The sequence below is a fragment of the Cynocephalus volans genome, chromosome 11 (assembly GCF_027409185.1).
Source record: "Cynocephalus volans isolate mCynVol1 chromosome 11, mCynVol1.pri, whole genome shotgun sequence".
In the NCBI taxonomy this organism is placed as follows: domain Eukaryota; kingdom Metazoa; phylum Chordata; class Mammalia; order Dermoptera; family Cynocephalidae; genus Cynocephalus; species Cynocephalus volans.
The window spans coordinates 60,649,235-60,660,653 of NC_084470.1; the positions used below are offsets into that span (position 1 = coordinate 60,649,235).

General features: G+C 54.5%; 1 protein-coding gene across 3 annotated transcripts; it reads left to right on the forward strand.

Annotated features, from left to right (window-relative positions):
- The first annotated feature begins 91 nt into the window (after positions 1-91).
- Positions 92-10,056, forward strand: HEMK1 (HemK methyltransferase family member 1). 3 transcript variants are annotated; one of them, XM_063114775.1, is made up of 11 exons: positions 92-167; positions 1,184-1,569; positions 2,086-2,177; positions 2,503-2,596; positions 6,375-6,509; positions 6,828-6,892; positions 7,159-7,208; positions 8,177-8,285; positions 9,105-9,200; positions 9,372-9,485; positions 9,641-10,056. In XM_063114775.1, exons 2-11 carry the CDS (start codon positions 1,342-1,344, stop codon positions 9,675-9,677), a joined length of 1,020 nt encoding a protein of 339 aa, XP_062970845.1. In that variant the 5' UTR covers positions 92-167; positions 1,184-1,341; the 3' UTR covers positions 9,678-10,056. The 3 variants fall into 3 exon arrangements, with proteins under 3 accessions (XP_062970845.1, XP_062970847.1, XP_062970848.1); XM_063114778.1 differs by lacking the exon at positions 92-167 and having other exon boundaries at positions 1,453-1,531; XM_063114777.1 differs by lacking the exons at positions 7,159-7,208; positions 8,177-8,285.
- Positions 10,057-11,419: the final 1,363 nt, after the last annotated feature.

An 11,419-nucleotide genomic window follows, 5' to 3' on the forward strand; every position in this document is an offset into this window, starting at 1 on the left:
GCCGCACAACCGGGTTCGCCCGAGCCCTTTCTCAGTTGAGCCGACCCCGGAAGCGAGGCGTCCGAGTGAGCGCACCGCGATTTACGCACGTCCGGGAGCCGAATCTGGGGCAGTTTCTTTCGGCAGGTGGGCGGGTGGGGCAGCCGGTGAGGTAGACCCTCAAGCAGGTATGTACTAGACGTGGGCATCGGTAGGGGGCACCCGGACTGCAACACCCTCGAGACCTGGCTGGCCCCATCCGCCGTAGTACAGATGGGGAAGCAGGCTCTGACGGAGACAACTTCGCCTGGGTCATTAACGACGCCACGCGAAGCTGGGAGGGAGGACGCACCCCTAACTTCCGGCCTCGGCTTCTCTCGGGACAGCGCACGGGTGGGCCCGGATTCGTGTCCTGCTTGGGACGGTTCCTAGCTGAGTGACCTTGAGCAGGTCGCTTCTCCTCTGGGAGCCTGTTTGTCTCTGAAGATGTGGCACTTACCAGGTGCTCAATAAATGTAAAGAAAGTCTTGGATCTTTGTCTGGAAGCAACGGGGACCACTGATTTTAAATCTTCAGTTAAACTTGTTTGCGACAATTTAAATATAAAATTGTCAGTTTTTTAGCCGGCAATTTATGCTGACGTCCGGAATTATAGGTTAATTAGGAGGGAAGTCTCAGCATAGAGATCAATGCCAGTACATGCAAAATGTCAGAAGCAAAGCCCCCAAGCGAAGGCAATCTCCTACCCCTTGTAACATTGGTTAAGAGCGCGTAACACTGAGTTCCTGCTGTGTGTTGAGCTGGCTTCTAAGTCCTTGACATTCATTGACTAATGTACTGCTTGCCATGGGGTTGGGGTTATTTCACCCATTTTATGGATTAGGAAACTGAAAATCAGAAATAATGACTTGTCCAAGGTTACACATGCTGGGTCAGATACAACTCTGCCCTACCCCTACACCTGTTCCCTGACCCTTCACCAGCCTATTTATTAGCTGGGACAGCTACAGGTTCAGCCCACTTCAGCTAAAAACAATAAGAAAACATAATTGGTCAAGACAAGAAAAATCAAATAGGCAGGTGAGGGTCTAAATGGAGTCAAAAAGGTAACAGAGCAAGAACATGCCCTTTCTCAGGCAGCGGGTTGGCAGAAGGGGGGTTATCATACAAGGCTCAGTTCCTCTCTTGGTCTCTTTCCCCCAAGGTGGCAACCACATCTGATAACCAGGGCCATTTTGGGGAGCCAGAGCCTTTCCATCTCCACCCATCTGGGGCAAAGGACCACTCAGTGCCCACCTCAGCAGCTGACATCACAAGGGAGACTTGAACCTGGGAGAGCTCAGGGGAGCCATTCCCTGAAACATGGAGCTTTGGAGTCGAATGCTGTGGGCACTCCTGTTTGGCCCAGGGAGGAAAGGAGGCACCCGGGGCTGGGCCTTCAGCTCATGGCAACCCCATCCACCTCTGGCTGGGCTGTCGAGTGCCACAGAGGTGGTCAGCCATTGGAAGGGGGTCTTTGAGAAGAAAGGCATTCCTGAGGCTCAGGAATCCAGTGAGTACATCGTGGCTCATGTTCTTGGAGCCAAAACAGTTAAGTGTAGTGTTGCCAGGGTGGTGGGAAAAGGGAGGAGGGTGGACCCTGGGGAAGAGACATCCAGACTCTTCTGCCTCACCAATAGTGCTTAGCTGAGACTTTTCTGAAAATGTCTTTTTTGGGGATTTTTTTCTTTTTTCTTTTTTTGGCAGCTGGTCAGTAAGGTGATCTGAACCCTTGATCTTGGTGTTAACACTGCTCTAACCAACTCAGCCAGCCAGCCAGCCTGCCTGGGGGGATTTTTCTGAAGGAATGTCCTAGGTAGATATTTATTCATTAATTCAACAAACTATTACAGTGTATGCCAGACACTAGAGGTTCAGGGATAGACACCTGGAGGCCTAGTATCAGCTGTGTGACCTCAGGCAGGTGACTGCCCCCTCTGGACCCAGATGATGAGAGTGTTGGGCCTCCAGACCAGTGCTGGACCCACAGGCATTGCCCACATAAGAAACCTGGGTTGGGGCCCCTGGGGAAAGGGAGACAGCCACTCACATTCTCTGTGGGGACAGTTTCAGAGCCTGAAGCCAGTACTTTGGACCCAACCCTTGACCCCTCAGCAACTACAGTGCATCCGGGAGCTGAGTAGCCGCCGATTGCAGAGGTGAGCACCCACAGGTCAGACTTGAGGGCTCTGAGTGGGGAGCAGGGCTTCAGCCTGCCCTAGGCGTTTCCCCCCACAATCATGGTCAGGAAGGAGGAAAGTACCCAAGGACTAGAGAGGTGTTGGGGCGATGGAGTTACAAGAGGGGGGTCAGGGTAGTAAACAGGAAGAAGGGAGGGAGGGAAAACTTTGGTTAGGAGTCCCAGGGCACAGGAGACATGGCCTTGCTTGAAGCTTTTGGCCACAAGTGGTATCTCTCAACCTGGGCATGGTCCTATTGGTCCTGGCTCTGGCACTAATGACCACCGGGCTACCCCCTCTGCAGGATGCCCATGCAGTACATCCTTGGAGAGTGGGACTTCCAGGGACTCAGCCTGAAGATGGTGCCCCCAGTGTTCATTCCTCGGCCGGAGACAGAGGTGAGTGTGCCACCAGGACAGGACAGGATGGGGATGAGGGGCACCTGTCTTTCCGCAGACTTCCTCCAGAGGGCACTGGGGCCCCATGACTGCCCTTCTAGATGTGTGTCTCCTTGCTGGTTGGGTTGGTGGGGCCAAGAGGACAGAGGACTCCTGTTGGTCCTCTTGGCTGTCCTCATGTCCCAAGCCACTGCCCTAGCTCCCAGGCCTGATAGTGGCCCAGAGTGTCCCAACTAGTGCTGCCCAAGTGCTTGGTCTATTCCTTGCCCAAGTGCTCGGCCATTTCCCTCGGAGCTGTCCTGTGGACCAAAGGCCCACCTAATTCACAGGAAACAAATGCCCTCTGGCAGCTTTTCAGGAGGCATAAAGGAAGTGGAGAGGGCTCCAGCTGGGCCACTTGGAGGCCTGGTGTCAGCTGTGTAACCTCGGGCAGGTCACTGCCTCTTCTGGGCCCAGATGATTAGAGGGTTGGGCCTCCAGACCAGGAAATCTATGACTTGGTGGTCCTCTTAGGTCCACTGTCCAGTCAGGTAATTGCCTGTATCGGTCCCTCAAATTACTAGGACTGGGGATGTGTGGCCCAAGCATGCTGTCCCTTGGTGAGGCACCCTAATCCTGGAAGAGATGCTTTCTTTGGCCCTTGCTGGACTTCCTCCTGACTTTGTAGATGGCAGAGCTGGGAGCCAGAGAGGGCAGACGCAGGGGGTGGGGCTGGGTGGGAGCTGGTTCAGAGGGCACTAGGTTCTGAGAAAGGATGTTTAGAAAGGCACCCAGGCACACAAACATTCCTGGGAAAGGTCAAGTCCCATTCACCTGCCCCAGCCAGGGGCCCAGAGCCCTTCCTTACTCTCCCAGCCTCTGTCCCGTAGCCAAGAATCCCGCTGACCCTTCTCACCTCCACGTCATGTGGTTGGGAGGCCATGTCCTTGTCTCTCTGTACAGATATTTCTGAGAACTCACCAAGTTCGCCCCAGTGTGAAGCAGCATTGGGGGAGTGCCTTACCAAGAATTCAAGAGGACGTGGCTTGTGGCGGGGAGTGGGGAGAATGGGTACAGGGGAGGGATCACGGTGCCTAAATTCTTTCCATCCATTGAAGAGTAGTTTCTGATGATGAGTGTAGAAGTCTGAAATGCTCAGTTGCAGGCAGCATGTGGCCCAATGAGTTGGATTTTCCCTGTGGGTGAAAAGGTGACTCAGTCTCTAGCCTGGCAGTGTGTACTGTAGGAAACCCAAGGCTGGGGATGTGAGCCATTCCTGCCCAGCCTGGTGTGGTGAAGCTGGATGGGGTGTGGGAGGCTCAGTGCTTTGTCTGTGATTGACTTGGGGGAAGCAATGCCACCTCCCTAGGGCTGCCCTATGAAGGATGTGATCCTAATAGAGGGTGCTTGTGGCACTCCGGTTCTACTGAATCCTTAGGCCAGCCTCTTGAGAGGATGTGGAGTCCATGTTGGAGCAGTGACTTCCGGCAGAGCCAACAACTGCATACTCTCTGCCTCCTTCCCACATGCCCCTGTCCCTCCATCCTGCCGTGTTCTTGATTCTTCCCATGTTTACTTGGAGTAGGTACCCAGGACCTGTGACTAGCTCAGCTTTCAGCCTCCCTCAAAGAGCCATCAGCTTTAGGCTGAGGGAGGCTCTTCACTGGGTGGGAAAAAGAAAGTTTCTAGACTTCTTGGGGTTGGTCTCCACCCCTTCCCCCCAGGTGGTCCCACAACCAAGATGAGCCTCTCGTGTTGTGGAGTGTAAGGGAGAGCAAGAGGCCACAAATGGCAGTGGGGACCCAGTCTCAGCTTCATACCTTGCCCAACGTGGCCATTCACATATGTGGTATATGTCTCTGAGGTAGTGGGTGTCTCCGTGAGGTGGCTGACCAGTGTGGCTGTCTGACAGGTCATTCTCAGAGTATGTCTGTCAGTGGCCAGGAAACCCAAGAGAGGCTCACACCCCTGAAAAGTCCAGGTCACCCTGCCAGCCTCTTAGCATGTGGCCTCACCACTAAGACCACAAGCTGTCAGCCACAGCTTTAGACTGCTCACTCTGTGCCAGTCCCAACCCTGTGGGCCCAGCTTGCTACAAGTACCCCCTGGTCTCCAGTAGTGCCTGGGACAGGGCCTGTGGGAGCGAGTGAGTGGAAGCTCTCTCCTGGTGGAGCCAGGCTCCCTCGCCCATAGACAGTAGCTTGTTGGGTGCAGAAGGGGCTTGGAACTGGGAAGGCTGGGCTCGCTGGTCAAGTTCTGCCTGCCTTGGACTTGCTATCTGTGGGGCAGGTCAACCTTGCTACTGGCTTTGGGGGGCCCAGAAGGATAAGAGGCTTTCTGGGACTAGGCACTGAGGAGCTTATGTGGAAAATGGGTCTGAGTGATCTGGAGTTCTCTGCTCCATTAGGCCTGGCTGATGGCATTGGGGATTGGGGGGACCTGAGGGTGTGAGACTCAGAGGGTGGCTTCTTAGGGCCACAGAGAGCTTGCCCAGCACTTGGAAAGTAGCCAAGAGGCCCTTCTGTAGGCCACACTCTTACCAGTGTGGTTCACACACCACGTCTTCCCATCATGGAGTCTGGTGGGAGAGGCAAACCCCTTCCTAGACCTTAGGCTCAGGGTCTGAAAAGCTGTGGTAGAGAGCCTGGCTGGGGGTTGAGGGAGGTTTTCTGGAGAAGGTGGGCCTCTTTTCAGATGAGAGAAGCACCCACTTGCTGCCCCCCCACCGCCCATTGTTATCTGAGCCATCCTGCCTGGGAGATGGGGTCCCAGGAGTCCTGAGCCCCTGAAGGGGCCCTATGTTTGTGTCCAAAGGGATGGATGCCTTTGAGAAGAGGCCACACCGCCCTTTCTCTGCTCCACACCTGGCTATTCCAGCCCCCCACTCCACTGCAGGTTAGAAACATTTCAGCCATTGGACAGTAGCAGCCCTCCATCCTTTACCCTTACCCTATATTGGCTTCCATGCACAGTCTCTGCAGGCAGCAGACATGTGGGTGAGACTCAAAACCCTTGTTTCCTAAGTGACAGTGTCTGAAAGTGTCTTTCTGCCACCAAGGCAGGTATGATGCAGTCAGAAACCTGCCACCACACCCAGGCCCCATGTGTATGCCACAGCCACCTTCAGACATGGGGCTTAGGCAGGACTGTCATACCTCCTCCGCATGTGGGGAATTCCTTGTCCCTCTGCCTAGAGCCTCCTTGGGGGCCTCCTAAGTTCAGCTCTGTGAGGAAGCTGGGGACACACCAGCCCCTGATTCTTGGCCACCATAAGCCACAGGCCAGGCTCCAAGTCTGGAGTGTAAGGAGTGCAACCCCTGACCTTGGTTTCAGTTGTGAGGATCCAACAGATCTTCACATGTAAAAGTTGAAGGGGCAGGGCCAGACACAGAGGCAGTGGGCGGGAATTATCAGGTATGGTTCTTAGCATTTCTGTGAGCACAAAATGGGTGGATGTCTGTAAAGGGCTTAGCTGGAGTTTATCGAACACTCACCATGCAACAGGTGTGGGTCAGTGGTTCACGAATGTGCTTCTGTTTAATCCCCACCACATCCCCACCACATCCCCACCACATCCCTACAAGGCAGGTTATCCTCAACTGTGCTCAACTTTACAGATGAGGAAACTGAGGCATGGAGAGGCAGGGTGACCTGCCCATGGCCTCAGCTGACATGAAGTCTGGCTTTGGCCACCCCCCCTTTCTACATTCACACAGGAGCTAAATGCTTGGGCCTCTGTGCCAAGACCCTCAGGGGCCAGGTTGGCACCAACTCTGATCCAGACCCCTCTGCCTCACAGGAACTTGTTGAATGGGTGCTGGAGGAGGTGGCCCAGAGGCCTCGTGCAGTGGGAGCCCAAGGTGGCCCCCTCATTCTGGAGGTGGGCTGCGGATCAGGAGCCATCTCCCTCAGCCTGCTGAGCCAGCTCCCCCAGGTGAGACCCCCCACCCTTGTATCCTTCCAACATGCCCTGGGTAGACTTTGACCGACACTCACTTCACCTCGCATTGGTCCTTCCCTCACATCCCTCTCCCAGGAGTACTTGAGGGAAAGCGACCAGACAAGGGAGGATAGGGCTGCCCCCAGCCCACCATGGTCACAGCCTCTAACTGCCATCTCCATATGTCTGGCTAGACCCCGGCAATAGAGAGCAAAAAGCTGTTGGGTATTTCCCTCTTCTTCTGGTAGGGGCTCAGAGGAGGGCCGTCAGGCCCGGCATCTCCCACATGCCCTTTGTTTGTTCTTGGAGCAGAGCCGAGTCATCGCTGTGGATAAGAGTGAGGCTGCCATCTCTCTGACCCATGAGAATGCTCAGAGGTATGTAGATAGGCTGGGGGAGACAGAGGGCCAGGGTCGGGGAGTTGGACTTTGTGGCCTAATGACCCCTGTGCAGGTATCTAACCCACCCATTTCTGATTTCCATTCTCAGAAAGGTAGCCTGGTATGAGTCCCACATGATTATAAATTAATGGTGGGCATTGAATATCTTGCTGGTAGAAAAAGCATTCACTGTCCCACCCATCCTTGTAGCCAAGAGTAGGGGTCTGCCCCTCATACTTACCCCCACCTCCCTATCTCTCCAGGCTTCAGTTGCAGGACAGGATTTGGATCGTTTCCCTCGATGTGACCTTAGGTACCCTCCCCCACCCGTCTTCCCTGAGGTGGGAATCCTGGATAAATGGGCTTCTGGGTGGACGAGGCACTCCATGGAGATGGAGGGAGGGTTTCCCCAACAGTTGCACGGGCACATGCACACACACATGGGGCTTCTTAACTCAGTGCTTGCTAAGAATGGACAAGTTGCTGTTGCCTCTTGGACTGTCCTGACCCATGGGGGGACCAGCCACAGGGCCTTTCTTGCCTTTTGAACTCCTCATAACTAATGAGTTTAAGGGCTTGCTTGTTGGCAGGAGATAAACAGAAGCTCAAAAAAAAAGAACCAAATATCTTGAGTGCCCTCCCCACCCCTGCCTGGCCTGGGAAGAAGTGGCCCAGGCACTGCATGGCTCAGCCACAGCCTTTACAGAGTGTCCTCAGGTTTCTGGCTCCAGTTCTGGGTCCATCACATTACCCATGGGATCTTTGAGCCTCATGTGCTCAATGGAGTTTGATGCACTTGGTGTAGCACCTGGCATGGGGTGGAAATGGGAATCAATCAGAGCTATCAGGAATCGGCTGACTAAGGCCAGGCCTGCTCCACATGTACTCTCTCAGTCCATGCTGGCTATAAGGTAGAATATAGAAAGGCCAGTGGGTCTGCAGAGGAGAAAGGCTCTTGCTTTGTCCAGGCAATCAGAAAAGACTTTCTAGAGGTGGCAGTTGAACTGAGTCTTGCTTAACAAGGCGGTTTTTGACAGGAGGAAGAGAGGCTAAGGACATTCTAGGTGAAGGGCTGCCATGTCAGAGCATGCACACTCCCAGCCAGGCTGACGGCTGGGGACCCTGGGCACTAATCTGCAAGTCTGGCTTATCAGGTCTAGAGACAGATGGGGTGTGGCTTGTGGGGAGGGACTACCCAAGGGGCTTGTTGGCAGGTGGAGCTACCACCTTTTATCTCCCAATGGGCCAGTCCCTGCTGTATGTCCTCTTCTTTGACCACAGAGGGGAGCTGGACACATCTTCTGCCCTGGGGCCCCATGGACCTGGTCATCAGCAACCCTCCTTACATCTTCCACCAGGACATGGAACAGCTGGCTCCAGAGATCCGCAGGTGCTGGGCTGAGGGGGACAGGGAGGCCAGCCAGGCCTGAGAGGCATAGTGGGATTGGTCTGCCCTTGAGGATCACCGCATATGGAGGGAGCAGGGGTGCAGAAAGGGGCAGTGGTGTTGAGAAGGTACACTTTGAAGCTCACAGTCCTACCTGTGTTCAGCTTCTGCCTTCCCACTTCACATTCCTGGATAGCCACTGAACCTCTCAGAGCCTCAGTTTCCTGTCTCTGAAAGGGGAGTGGTAGTGCTTTGCAGGGCCATCCAACACAGTGGAGGGCTCATAGAAGGTGCTCAATAGATGGTGCATCCATCATTTTACAGAAGACTAGACCCAGAGAGGGAAGAGGCTTGTCTAAGGTTACATGGGGGCTCAGCAGGAAAACTGGGACTAAAACCCTATTCCAGGTTTTGCAACAAGCCATCCTCTTACACAGGGGCTGAGAACCAGGGGTAGCCCAGGAGTGGTATGGGTAGGGGTGCTTGCTCTCCCTTTTTGGGCTCTCAGGAGTGGTCAGGGCCAGCTCCAGACCTCCCAGACCAAGAACAGTAGCAGCCTTGTTTTGGGGAGACACTCATGTCCAGAGGGTTGTCAGTCAATGGGATTCAGCAAGCATTCCTGGCATTTCCTGGTGGGGGTGCCCACAGGAGGTAGAGGAGTAGGAGCTGCCATCTGTTTGGGGTCCACCTTCTCTGGGTCCTCAGATCTGCTCCAAAAGTAAGTTCCATGTGGCCCTCTTTGTGGAGGCTCTGCCCAGCTCCTCCATACTTTCCAGACACCCCTACTCCCCGGCTTTCACCTTCCATTGTTTTCCTGTTCAGCTATGAAGACCCAGCAGCCTTGGATGGTGGGGAGGAGGGCATGGACATCATCACCCACATCCTGGCCTTGGCACCTCAGCTCCTGAAGGACACTGGGTATGGATGGGATGGGTCTCTTTGGTCTGTCCACAGCAGCCTCTTTCGCCCCCAGCGTGTACTGGCTATGCCCTGGTAGTCATTCTGCCCCTGCCCCTCCCAGCTCAGGCAACCCAGAAGTGCAGGTCCTGGCCCTGCCCAACTGAGCCCATTCATTTCTCCCCCATGTAGAAGCATCTTCTTGGAAGTGGACCCAAGGCACCCAGAGCTTGTCAGCAGCTGGCTTCAGAGCCGGCCCGACCTGTACCTCAATCTCATGGCTGTGCGCAGGGACTTCTGTGGGAGGTGAGGTTCTACTGACTTCTCAGCCCCCACAGCCATGCTGGTCCTTCTTCTCAGGCCATCCACAGCTCCAGCTGCGGGGAGAGTGAGCAGTTCTCACTCCCTGCTCATTCCCTGGAGCCCAGGCAGTGACCAGCCCCTCATCCCTGTCTCCTCAGGCCCCGGTTCCTGCATATCCAGAGGTCTGAGCCGTAACATGGCTGCCCAGCAGACTTCTGGCCAGAGCCCCAGCCTGCCTAAGTGCCTGGCCATTTCTCCTTCTCGGAATGTTGCTCAGAGGGAAGTGACTGGTTCTTTCCTCAACCCCCAGGTGCTTGTGACATTTCCCATGGTTCTGATTGCCCATTCTCTGCATTTCTAGGAGTGTTAGGGGTAGAACAAGGATGGGGGTATCCTTCCTGGGGCAGCAAAGAGCAGGGGCATCCACAGTTTAGCTTAGGAACTGAGCAGACCCAGGTTCCCAGTCTGGCCCCATAACATCAGTGTGACTGAGGACAGGTTGCTCAGTGTCTCTGTTGGTGGAATTGGTGAGGGGGTATTTGGAGATATGGCCAGTAAAGTATCAAGAGACAAATTGTGACCTAATGTTTTTGTTACTATGATTTGTGGGTCCCCTGACCACTTACCCCAGGTATTATTCCTTCTCTTCTCTTGCCTCTGCCCTTTGGCTCTTGCTGTTTTCAGAGACACCTCAGGGCAGCTGCCCTGATCTCATAGCAGTCTGCTGCCTGCTTGTCCCATAGCCTGGGCTATACCTCAGCCAGTGCTGGCTTCTCTGATGGTGTCACCATCCTGGCCTCAAACCCATTACTAAGGAAGGGCCTTGGCAAGAGTGGCTATGACAGCCCAAGCGAGTGTGATGATGGAGAGTGACAGTGTAGGGTCAGCTAGGGTTACCAGAGCAGGAGCCACCCTTGGGAATAACTTCCTTCCCAGAAAAATGTAGGGCTTGACTCCACTGGGCAAAAGGTCTAAGCCAAGGGGACAACAGGGCAGGGCCTCAAGCCTGCAGCCACTAGCTTGACTGGAGCCTAACATTCATCCCTGATGTTGGAGCCACACCAGCCTGGATTCAAATCCTGGGGTCTGCCACTTACCAGAATATGACCTTAGGCAAATAACTTTACCTACCTCAGCTTTGGCTTCCAAGCCTGTGAAATTTTATAGGATGGTTGTGAGGAGCCCTTGGGAGCCCTTTCTTGGTACATTTTGGGTGTTTTCGGGGCCTGCCTCAGAGGGCAGCACAGGGAGGAAGGGCCCTGTACCTTCATGCGTCTCTGGTCCTCAGCACCAACATGAGGCAGGCAGAGACAGAGGGCAGTCTGGAAAGGGGGGAAGGCAGGGATTTCAGTCTCGAGTTCTTGACATCTCTCTACCCTCTAGAGTCACCAAGAGGCTGGTAGCCTGGTAGCCCACATCTCTTTTCAATCCCTCCTCACCAGGGCCTGAGTGCCCTGAGGTCCAGGCCAGGGCGACTGGTGGCTCTAGCTCAGGGAAAGCAAGGCTTGCCTGCTCTGTCCCCTCCCTTGCTCCTGAGGCCAGAGCCAGAGACTTGAGCTACCTCCTCTGACACGTGTCAAGGAGCCCTCATAGACAGAATGGGAGGCAGACATGGAACTGATGATGAAGTCGAGACTCTGCAGGCCCATGTGGTCTTGAGAGATGTGCCTTTAGCCAGAGCCCAGAGCATGGGCAGAGGGTGCAAGAGTCCCTGTTTCATATACTCTGGGAGAGCAGTTCTATCTCCTCTTCTGATAGTTGAGGAGACTGAGGCCTTGCCTCACAGCAAATGATTTTCTCAGCTGCCCATGGGTTTCTCCATGGGGCTTATCCAGCTGCTTTATTTAAATGTCCCTCAAACCCCTAACTTCAAGAAATATAACCTTTTCTGTCCTTCCCCTCTCCCCACCCTGGACCATCAACTGTCCCAATCCTTG

Coding starts and splice junctions, on each gene's coding strand:
- HEMK1 (XM_063114775.1), top strand. CDS start 1,342: ATGGAGCTTTGGAGTCGAATGCTGTGGGCACTCCTGTTTGGCCCAGGG. Junction 8,286..9,104: donor CTGGCTCCAGAGATCCGCAG/GTGCTGGGCTGA, acceptor TTTCCTGTTCAG/CTATGAAGACCCAGCAGCCT. Junction 9,486..9,640: donor CGCAGGGACTTCTGTGGGAG/GTGAGGTTCTAC, acceptor CTGTCTCCTCAG/GCCCCGGTTCCTGCATATCC.